Consider the following 11,553-nt stretch of genomic DNA (forward strand, 5'->3'; position numbering starts at 1 on the left):
TGTAACCTCTCCCAGCTTTCTACGGTGTCAGGTGGTCCACAGTCCACAAAACATTTAGTGGAAAATTCTAAAAATAGTTCGTAAGTTTGGGGGAGTTGTTCATTTGTTTGAGACAGGGTTTCACACTGTACCCCAGGCTGGCCTGGAACTCATTCTGTAACCCAGGCTGGCCTTAAATTCACAAGAGTCCTACCTCAGCTTTCCCAGAGCTAAAGTCACAGGCATGCGCTACCACAGCCTATACTGTAAGTATTAAATAATTTCTGTTACAGTGTCTTGTTCAATTATTCTAATAGTTCTTGTCAGCTTCCTGCCGTGCCTAACTTTGGAGTTAACTTGGTCGTAAGGTGTGCACGTATGTGAAGTAAGCCTAGTGTGAATAGAGCTCGGTTCCCTGTAGTTTCGGGCGTTCCGTGTGGGCCTTGGAAGAATACCAGCAAACAAGACAGGACGTAAGCTTTTGCACATGAAGGGAAGCCCCTTAGTCATCCCAAGTGGGCGTCTAAGTGGAGCTTGTCTTAGGAGGTGCGTTGGTCCCAGGCAGGCAGCCTTTGGCACAAGTCACCAGGGTGGCCGGGTGAGGGATAAAGGGACAAGCAGGCCCTCAAGCCCTGCCAGTTGACTCATAGTGGGACAGTGCCACTCACGCCGTTTGCCTTAGGACCACAGCTGTGGCCCTCTGAGCTACAAGACCACAGGCTGGGTAGCAAGTGCCTGGGAAAGGGAGCCACAGATCCAGAGCCAAGCTGAGCTGACACGTCTACCTCGTTCCAGGTTGGAGGGAAGATGGATGAGAACCGTTTCGTAGCCGTCACCAGCTCCAACGCAGCCAAGATTCTCAACCTGTATCCTCGCAAAGGCCGCATCATCCCCGGAGCCGATGCCGATGTGGTGGTGTGGGACCCGGAAGCCACAAAGTAAAGCTTGCCGCTAGTCTCCTGGGACTAGGAGGACTTGGGATTTTTAAGAACTTGTATTATTACAGAACTACAAAGGCGAATAATCTTTGTAGTGTTTCAAGTGTAGAGGAATGTGGCGGTGACATGCTGGTGATTGTCTGCCTCCCTAGCTCATGTATAAACCATTCCTTCGTATACCCATGTCCAATGTCTCTGTCCCCTCTTCTAAGGACACCAGGCAGACGGGAAAAGTACACATTTTTTATATACAAAAGTATATAACCTTTTGCATTAATTCTCTAAAGGCTCTGGGCCCAAATACGGTCCCATTCTGAGATGCTGGGGGTAACATTTTCAACACAAGAATTGTGAGGGGATGGAATTAAGCCCCTATCTGACAGTTCTGGGTATCATTCCTTCCCACGGGGCAGCATCTCTTTGCATCAAGCTGTACCGTCTTTCCCTGTGCTCAGATCTTCTCCCGCCCTCCTCTCCCACCAGGACCATCTCAGCCAGCACCCAGGTGCAGGGTGGAGACTTCAATCTGTATGAGAACATGCGCTGCCATGGCGTACCACTGGTCACCATCAGCAGGGGGCGTGTGGTGTATGAGAACGGCGTCTTCATGTGTGCGGAGGGCACTGGCAAGTTCTGTCCTCTGCGGTCTTTCCCAGACATTGTCTATAAGAAGCTGGTGCAGAGAGAGAAGGTAAGGCAGGGAAGGAAGGAAGATGTGGGGGACAAGGTCAAGGCCCCTGTTGGGGGGCATCTTTGCTTCCCTCCATTACCTCTCATGTTGTATGTTATTTTTGAATCAATGTGACCAGAATACCTTAAGAAAGGAAAGGAGCCGGGTGGCAGCGGTTCACGCCTTTAATCCCAGCACTCGGGAGGCAGAGCCAGGCGGATCTCTGAGTTCGAGGCCAGTCTGGGCTACAGAGTGAGATCCAGGACAGGCACCAAAACTACACAGAGAAACCCTGTCTCGAAAAACCAAAGAGAGAGAGAGAGAGAGGAAAGGGTTAACTGATTTCAGAAGCTTTAATGTAACCTGGTGTAGTTTACGATAACGGGAGTGTGTAAAGCAGTGGTTCTCAGCACATCAGATATTTGCATTATGATTCATAACAGTTGCAAAATTATAGTTATGAAGTAGCAAGGAAGTAATTTTATGGGGGGGGCAATCACCGTAACTTGAGGAGCTGTATTCAAGGCAGGCTGAGAACCACTCGTAGAGTGATTGCTCACATGCAGCAGGCAGGGAAGAAGCCGGAAGCCAGAACTAGAGGCCAGCTAGTAGCCTTCAAACGCCCACCCCAGTGACCGACTTCTGCCAGCCAAGTCCCAGCCAAGTTCCAGGGCCTCCAGCCAGGGAATGAACATTCAGAATGTGAGCCTGGGGGCAGGGGGGATTTCGGATTCAAGCCCTAACACAGTTTTCTCTGGATGCTATCGAACACCATCCATTCAGGAGCGTATGTGGCAGTTGGAAAATGCTGGTTTCCACTTCCCATTTTGCATAGATCTATTGTTATTATTATTGTTGTTGTTGTTGTTATTAATGTGTGCATGTGTTTGTGTACACATGTATGTACATACCTGTGAGTCAGGGTGCCCATGGAGGCCAGAGGGTACAGATGTCCCCGGAGCTAGAGTTACTAGTGATTGTGAGTCACCTCGCATGGGTACTGGGAATTGAACTCACGGCCTCTGCAAGAGCTGTGCACACCTTTAACCTCTGAGCCATTGCTACAATCAATCTCTCTCTCTCTCTCTCTCTCTCTCTCTCTCTCTCTATATATATATATATATATATATATATATATATATATATATATATATATAGGCTTTCGAGACAGGATTTCTCTGTGTAGTTTTGGTGCCTGTCCTGGATCTCGTTCTGTAGACCAGGCTGGCCTCAAACTCACAGAGATCCGCCTGGCTCTGCCTCCTGAGTGCTGGGATTAAAGGCGTGCAAAGGCGTGCACCACTGCCACCGGCTTAGATGAAATTTAAATGGGAAAGCCGAGAAGGGCCAGATTGCTGCAACTGTGCCCTGGAGGTCCATCCCAAAGGACACAGTGCTCACATCTCTGCCACTGCTGCTGCCCCCTCAGCCACCGGCACACACTCCGACACACTTTGCCCCCCTCACTTTTAATATAGTGAGTGAGTCACCACAACTGACCTGGGCCAGGACACCTCTAAGTGACAGCGCTGAGGTTGGAACCCTGGTGGTCTGGTTTGTGCGGTGTGACTCCTGACGGTTTGTTTAGTACTGCTTCCGGCGGTGTCCCGTGTCCAAACCAACTGTACCTAGCCTGAGTTTTCACTGCACTGTCAGACCACAGTGAAAGGTCTGGCCTGTTGGGATCCTGGCCTCGTCGGGACACCTCTGCATGCGCCCGGGTGTTTACTGTGGAGGAGTTCCTCAACTGTATCCCTGCCAGACTCCCCTGGAAGGAGTCCACCCACGTGGAGGGCAGAGACGGAGGCACTTCCTGCACACGCACACCTGTACGTGCAAGGCACACGCCCGTCTTATGCAGAAGCAAGGACGGCCTTCTTCAGCACTTGGACTGCAGAAGCAAGAAGCCTGTCCCCTGTGTGTCTTGGGTCCTGGGTGTCATACATAGCACGTGTCATGTAGAGGAGGCTGCCGCTGTGTGTGCGGGGCCCTGACGTCCCTGTCTTTTCTCTTCACTAGACCTTAAAAGTGAGGGGAGTGGACCGCACCCCCTACCTAGGGGACGTCGCCGTTGTTGTCCACCCTGGGAAAAAAGAGATGGGAACGCCCCTGGCGGACACCCCCACGCGGCCGGTCACCCGGCATGGGGGCATGCGGGACCTTCATGAATCCAGCTTCAGCCTTTCTGGTAAGGGTGTGGGTGTGGCAGGAGGGGGGAGGCCCAGGCGGTGGGCTGCAGCCTGCCGGTCCTTCGTAGAGCCGGGAGGACATGCAGCGTGTGCTGTTAGAGACCTAGGCTGGCGGCTGGGAGGACCGAGAGAGCTTACCAGCTGCTAGAGAGGCCACGGGCCACCAGATGCTCTCCCTGGCGCTGTTTTTCATCCCTTGAAACACCTCGAAGACATTGTACACAGGGTACCCCAGAAACATCCAGACTAGCCAGTGGCCTCTTCTGCCCCAATCCAAGAGCTTGACACAGTAGATAGACCTCAAGTTGTCTGCCATCTCTCGTCCAGCCCCAAGTCTTAATCTGTTGGAAATGGGGAGCACTGAATAATGCCCCCCTGTGATCTCTGGGACACGAGACCCTTCCTTCTGAGCCTCAGAATTCCAGAGGGTGGGACCTTTGGAGTGTGGGTATTTCATTTTCCAAAGTAGTTACCAGCTTCCTGTTTTAGTCTCTGGCCTACTCACTGAGACCTGTGTGTGAAGGTCTGTGTGGTAACTGGCTAATCCCGTGATCTAACAGCAGCGCAAGTATGTCGTTCATGTGAGTGAGTGGGGATGCTCAGAAAGTAGGCTCTGAGTCAGGAAAACCCGGGTTCAAACCCAGGCTCTTCAAATCCCTAAGACTGTAAAAACGTGGAGATTGTATGATGGCCCTGAGCCCTGGTTTTCTGGAATAGAAGACACTGGAATAGAGTCCTCAGGGTTAAGTGACCGAATTCCTGGGACCGGGGGAACGGCTCGGTCAGTAAAGCGCTTGTCTTGCAAACACAAGGACCTGAGTTCAATTCCGAGAAACCACGTTGAAAAAGTTAGGCATGGGCCGGCTCAGCAGTTAAGAGCGTGTACTGCTCACCCAGAGGACTTGGTTTCAGTTCCCAGTTCCCCAGCACTCACCGACCGCTGCCCGGCAGCTCACAGCCCCTAATTCCAGCGCCAGGAGACCCCAGCACCCCCTCGGGCACACGCGCAGCTCCAGGCCCGTCTTAAAATAGGTGGACAGCCTTCTCTTAAGGGAGGGGTGGGAGAGGTCTGAGCCTCGGTGGTGACAGGGGCCCTGTTAACCCAGGCAGCATCTGCGTGGTTGACCTTTCCTGCTTCCTTCCTGCAGGTTCTCAGATTGATGACCATGTTCCAAAGCGGGCCTCGGCCCGGATCCTGGCGCCCCCTGGAGGCCGGTCGAGCGGTATTTGGTAAAGGCTCTGACCAGCACCCCCCCAAGTGAGGCTGTTCCACCGTCACCCACCTGCGCACCTTCCGGCCACGGCTGCCGTGGGTGGGAGAGGCTGGGCAGGGCAGCGCACTCCCAGTGGGGGCTCCAGGAAGCGGAGAGCCCTCCCCTTGTCTGAACATGATTCACGGGGCTTTGACCCGCCCCTAACGAGGCACTTTGAGCTGTCTGTCCCTCCTGCCCTGCTCCTTCCTTCCTCGGCCCCCTCCCCGGGGTGTCTCTGGGCCCCAGAGACCACACTATGCACAGCACCCGATGCATATGCATAGCGCCCGGCCCCGCCCACCTCTCACCACAGCCTCCAGCGCTGGCTCTGGGAAGGCCCGGACTTGAGTGCCCTGCCCTGCTGCCCACCCAGACAGGGATCCAGAGCACTTTAGCAGACGTGTTTTATAAGTAAGGGCCTTCCCCCACTCACCCCTTAGGTCCCATGGTGACATTTCCCAAGCCAGACAGGTGTCAGCTCCCCCAGCCGTGCCCAAGATGTCCCATCTCTCCCGACTCACCCCAGCCCTCTGTGGGTTCGGTCGGGACACCCTGGATGTGGCCGTGGTTGGGACACCCTGTGCCCTCTGCTAGCCTCTTTTCCACTCCCTACCTGCACCCTCTGGGAGTCTCGGGCCCCAGCAGGGTAGCTGGGTGGGCCTGGGGCTGGTGCCAGGCGCGTGTAAATGGTTTTGTTTTGCACGTTCTGTTTGCGCAGTGGTTTGGTTTGACTTGTGTGTGCACCCTGTGGAAAATAACGGTGCTTCGTGTCGCTAGCATTAGCATAGAATCGGGAATAGATTTGGTTCTTAGGAGATGCTGCACTCAACCACCAACCAGACAGTACAGGGCAGGGGTGGGGGCAGGCTGTGCCCCTGGCCCCGTCCCTCCAATCCAGGGTCCTTCCTGCTACCAGAAGCCCTGGACCATGCCTCCCCTGTCCCACACCCCTGCCTCTCGCCACCCCCTCCTCCTTTCCTCCATTCCGATGGTCCTGGACGCTGACCCTGGGAACCCCCTCTCTCTCATCTCTGCTCCTGATCTCTCCCAGCACTAACCCCACACCCATAACCCTCACACCTACACAGCTTCCCATAACTTGCCCCCTGCTGGCCAAGGCCTAGCTACTCCTCCTGCGTGACTAGCAAACCCCCCCCCCCCGTACCTGCTGAGGAGGGGGAGTAGGAGAGGATTGGCCGGCCAGCCACCAGGGAAGGGGCTGCAGCACACGAGGTCCAGCTGGAGAATCCACCCCACCGCTCAAGTGCTGGAGGATCCTGCAGGATCCTACACGCAACACCATTTGTCCACTACTGGTTTGAGCCGCCCTGTCTCAGAAGCTCCTCGGAGCCTCTCACAGGCGGCCACACAGGCGGAGAAGCCGCCCAGCTGTTGGCCTTTGATAAGCCTCATCCCCCCCCTTGGGATGTGATCGCCCTTTTGTTTGAGCTCCCCAAACTTGCCAGAGGCCCCAGAGATCTTGGCACCCATCCCTGCACATTTTGTGGTGCTTTGGGCGCATCAAAGCACTTCCGTGTGTATCGGCTCTCATGCCTCCTGACGGTGGAATGCCTACCACTCTCCCCCAGCGTATAAACAAACAAAAAAAGCCCAGAGGCCCCAAAAGTTAAGGCCAGCTGGCCCCAGAAGTGTCCACGACTGCCCTTATGACCTTGGCTGTCTCACCTCGCTGTGGAAAACAGTGGTCCGACCCACCAGGAGTTTAACCAGAGAGAATGCTTTCTCCCTGGGGATGCATTCTGCCTTGCTTTGCACACCGTCGATTTTATCTCTATTGTGAGCAGACTAATGTATGCCCTTGGTTTGAGCCTGGACGAGAGAAGTGTTGGGAACCGGTGTGTGGTTTCAGTTGCATCCTTATCCTGATTGACCTCACTTAGGAGCTGAAATGATAACCCAGAGAACTGAGGTAGCTGCGGGAGACAGTAGGTAATGACCCTGGAAAAGCCTTCATGGGTAACAAAAACAGAGATACTGATCCCTGGTACAGTCTTAGTCTCTCTCCTCTTCTTCTTTTTGAGACAAAGTCTTGCCTATGTAGCCTGGCCTTGAACCCACAGCAATCCTGCCTTGGTTTCCCAAGTCCTGGAATTACAGGGGCAGGCTGCCACGCCTAGCTACACGTCATCTTTGTCTGTTTCTGCCCTTGCTTGGTCATGGGCCTTGGGCAGGTGCCAAAGATCCGTGGGATGGTAGGGCCGGCGAGGCAGGGTACCTTGGTTGGGCCAGGAAAGCTTTATCTGAGTGCCTCCACCCGAGACGTGCGTGCGTGTGTGCTCTGGGGTGGTGGGAGAGTACGCATTCAAGGGGCTGCTGTGGGCCCTTCCACTTCATCCGCCCCCACCCCGCTACAGACCCAAGTCCACCCTTCCATAGACTGTGTGCTCACCCAGGAGCTTCTGGGTGCGAATCAGGAGGCTCTAGGAGCTGAACAAACCATCACCCCCCCCCCCAGTGTCCACTCCCTGCCCCGTGCGGAGCTCCAGCCAACCCCATCACAGATCCGGGGGGCTGCTGGCTGGAGCCAAAAGGGTCTCTGGTGGCACCGAATGCAGCGCTCAAACTGGTCTTGTACTTGCTGAATAAATACTCTTGTTCTTGCCTTAGCCGCTCTCTAGGTTTGTGGGGTTAACTCACCAGAAAATTGTGCTACTGTGTGTGTGTGTGCGTGTGTGTGCCTGTGTGTGTGTGTGTGTGTAGTGCTAGGAGTCCACAGTAAAGGTCTCTTGTCAAGCCAATGCCGTGATGAGGGCATCTCTTAGATTGACCACCCCGAAGCCGAACCCCCTCCAGCTGCTGAGGTGGCAGGCGCAGCCTGGGGTCAGAACGGAGCTGCCAGCGGCACCCCAGCACCCAAGGGACTTCCTCCCTCCTCTGTAAATGTCATGGTGCTAAGATCGTGTCCATCCCAAGATGACACATGGGCCTGTGCTTTGGCCACCGTTTGAGGCGAAAAACCAAACAGCCCAACACGTTGTGTTCTGGTGCAGGTTTGTATTAAACTGTAGCTACTTCTCACTCGGCCTCTGTTGTGTTTATTCAAGAAGCAGCCCGGCGGAAAGCCTCGACAGCGGCTGTGTGGCGCTCCGGTTGCTAGGAGAACAGCTTTGATCCATCACTCTGATCCGGTGGCAGCCCACCGGGAGGTCTGGGCAAGGTCTGGAGATATAAAAATAAAAAAGTTTAAAAATAAGCAATGGATTGAAGGGTCATCCCTCTTCCCGAGAGCCCAGAATTTCTGATGGTAGAAAAGCAAAAAGTGAGCCAGATTTCCTGGGACAGTTGGCATGTTTTCTGAAGTAGGAAGGGAAAAAAATTGAGGAGACATTAGAAACGAAAAGGAGGATCTAGAACCCCCCCACCTAACCTTTGGCACTTCCTTTCCTGGCTATTATTTTGGAAGCCTACAGCCTTCCTTCCATTCAGCAGAAGCTGACGGACTATATCCTCATAAAGATGTGACAGGGTCATCCCCAGACCCCAGTGTGTCTTTGAAGGGCTTTTGCCTGCTCACTAGCTTCCTAGAACCCCACCTTTGAGTCTGTCTGGCCACTGGGCCCTCCAAACCCCTTGGATGCTGGGAGGGATTATCCCGTTAAGCTCACACTGAAATGAATGAGTTATGAGCTATCCTCACAGCATTTGGACGGTTTCAGCAGGTGGATCATGAGTATGAGGCCAGCCTGGGTCACACATAAGCAGACCTTGTCTCAAAGAGTAAGTGTAACATTCATTTTAGTACTGTGGGGTACCTTGTGCTGACTCCTTAACCCCCAAAGACAACTCTAATGAGGAAATAATTCTAGATAGTGGAGGAGCATGCACACTGGGAGCTTGGTCTGTTCTACCTAACTGTCCCCAAACTATAGCAAATATAGGGTTGGGGAAAAGACGCAACCTTTAGTCCCAGCACTCGGGAGGCAAAGGCAGGCAGAACAACAGCGAGACCCTGTTTCAACAAGCAAAAAGAAAAGGCACCCTCACGTGTTACAGGCCGTTTGCATGACATGAGGCAGTGTACAGACACACACTTGGGAAGATCCTGGATACCACAATATGTGTACAGTTGAGAAAGGACCACAGGTTTGGACTTGAAAATTGGGATCAGACAGGAAGATCTACAGTCTGGAGAGACTCCGTCCAGTAAGCGCGATGCAGCCATTAGCCGTGATCTCTTAACTTGGAATTACAGGTTATGGGAATACAGGCACAAGTGGTCTTAAGAACTGTGGGAGGGGCTTATGGAAACCCTGGGTTTGAAGAAGAAACACTATGATACTGGAAAGGGTAAACATTATTGTCCTAAATGATAAAAATAAAAAAAAGACTTTTTTTTTTTTTGAGACAGCATCTCACTATGTAGCCCAGGCAGGCTCAGAACCATGTAGACCAGGCTGGCTTTGAACCCACAGGGATTAAAGGTACGCACCACTACACCTGGCAATGAGAAGCTTTCACACAACATTGCCAACTAGCAACACATTGAATTTAACACATTTTAAAGTTTAAAGTTTGCTTTAAAAACACCTTGCTCTTCTCAGTGTCTGCCTTCAGAGTGACATCCGCATCCTGTATGAGCATTGTTTCCTGGCTAGTCACATGGATGCCTTGAAAACTGTATCCTTGAAATGCAAGATTTTCACTTTTTTTTTTTTATTAGAAGGAAATTCTTTTTGAGACTGGGATTTCTGTGCATCGTTTCTCATTGGACAGACTGACAACATTTGGTTATAGAAATTAAGGCCCTCCAAGTCCCTCAGAGGACACTCCCTGTAAATCCAAGGTCACTGAACTGAAAACTGGCTGCCGCATGCCACTCTACATGCTTTGGTGACATCGGCTGGCCAGTCCCTCTTGAGTTGCTGGAATTCTTCATTGTAAACTGGCCTGAGTTTGGCGGGATTGATGACCCCGGAGTTCCTCTCTTCATCAGCGCCCAGCTTTGACCCTTCAACCCTGGGGGAAGTGAAGCTACTGGATACAACTCTTAAGAGGACCGGGCATGTCTTGAGTCCCAAGGACAAGATCTTTCAGTGGCAAGGCCTTACATACCTGCTCTTGTGGTAGTGGGTCATCTGAAAGAATTCCTGGTGGCCCAGAAGAGGAACTTCAGGCCCATCGTGGGTATCTTGAGAGTTGCTATGTGAGGACTGCTGTTCAGATGTTCAGCAGGTCTCCATGAGTAAAACCATCTGCGACGTGGCCTAGTGATGTCTTTCCTCGGAACACTTTGTAATTCCTCCTTGACGCCTGCACTGTGGCTGTGAAACTCCCAGGAATTGGTACCAGAGGCAATAAAAGAATGATGCCTTCCATTTGTAATTCTGTTCTTCACATACAACACGTTCATCTGGCGGCATGGCCCTGAGAACTGGTATCCCAGTTCTGTTCATCAAGCAAAGCCAATACTTTGGGGAATCATACTGGATTACTTGGTGTGAGCAAAGTGGAGTTCCCTTCTGTACCCTCGGACTGAAGTTGCTCATCCAGCCCAGTGGCTCCCAGCCGGGGTCGGTTTTGTCCTCCAGGAGATAAGAGTAGGGAATATTTGGATGTCCTTTGGCTGTCTAGCTTAATGATGAAATGAGATCATTGCTTTAGAAAACTGTACGAGGAAATTTAAGAAGGAGGAGGAGGGAGGCAGAGTTAAGTTTATGGCACAACCCCGTATGCAAGACATTCTGGACAAAAAAAAAAAAAAAAACCATCATGAACAGAGCTGGACCACAGCATCCCAGTTGCAGTCAGAGGTAGGACCCCAGGGAGTCCTACCATGTTCTTTCCCACGGCTTTACCAGTCAGTCCTCTGCCACCAAGATCAGGAACCATGTTGTACAAGGTCCCGCTTGGCCGGTGTGCAGTACTACAGGAAACAAGGCTGCACGTGCGGATCTGAGTGAGGTTCTAGATGCCGAGAGAGGTGACATGGCACGTGGCAGCCTGATCGTTGTCACATCTCAATTCCTCAACCATGACCTCTACAGACTTTCTTTTGTACCTGGGTGTAAACTAAGCCCCTCTCCAGGAAACATCTTGTGGTCCGTAGGGGAAGGAAGGGTACTCAGGAGAGGGAATTGGGCTTTATGGCTAAAGCAAAATTCAAAGAGTACGTGAGCCAGGCGGCGGTGGCGCACACCTTTAATCCCAGCATTTGGGAGGCAGAGGCAGGCGGATCTCTGTGAGTTCGAGGCCAGCCTGGGCTACAGAGTGAGTTCCAGGAAAGGCGCAAAGCTACACAGAGAAACCCTGTCTTGAAAAACCAAAAGGAAAAAAAGGAATGCATGAAGGGTGACACACTACACACCATGTATCCAGTAGAGTCTGACCTGTTTCCTCGACGTCTTTTTCTCAGATGTTTAAGTGTAAGACAGACAAACCACTTCCAAGATCTTAGTGTCCAGCTTGATAAACCTAGATAAAAGGAATGTGTAGATGCGGACAGAACATTGCCAGGGCCTGAGAAATCTGCTTTGTGACCATTCCTGTACTATCAGTGTCCCCTT

General features: G+C 52.3%; 1 protein-coding gene and 1 long non-coding RNA gene across 2 annotated transcripts in view; one reads left to right on the top strand and one right to left on the bottom strand.

The window, feature by feature from the left end:
* The window catches only part of Dpysl5 (dihydropyrimidinase like 5), an 85,986-nt gene extending 78,330 nt beyond the window's left edge, over positions 1-7,656 (top strand). The window contains exons 10-13 of the mRNA XM_028874437.2: positions 775-917; positions 1,401-1,608; positions 3,607-3,775; positions 4,925-7,656. Of these exons, the coding sequence (XP_028730270.1) occupies positions 775-917; positions 1,401-1,608; positions 3,607-3,775; positions 4,925-5,010 (606 nt within the window). The 3' untranslated portion in view covers positions 5,011-7,656. The remainder of the gene's footprint in view (positions 1-774; positions 918-1,400; positions 1,609-3,606; positions 3,776-4,924) is intronic.
* A 373-nt stretch (positions 7,657-8,029) lies between these two features.
* LOC119086468 lies at positions 8,030-11,194 on the bottom strand. Its single transcript, XR_005089752.1, has 2 exons — positions 10,103-11,194; positions 8,030-8,209 (listed from the first exon to the last, which is right to left on the bottom strand). It is a non-coding gene; the product is annotated as an uncharacterized LOC119086468 (long non-coding RNA).
* Between the last annotated feature and the right edge of the window lie 359 nt (positions 11,195-11,553).

The sequence above is a fragment of the Peromyscus leucopus genome, chromosome 22 (assembly GCF_004664715.2).
Source record: "Peromyscus leucopus breed LL Stock chromosome 22, UCI_PerLeu_2.1, whole genome shotgun sequence".
Taxonomy (NCBI): domain Eukaryota; kingdom Metazoa; phylum Chordata; class Mammalia; order Rodentia; family Cricetidae; genus Peromyscus; species Peromyscus leucopus.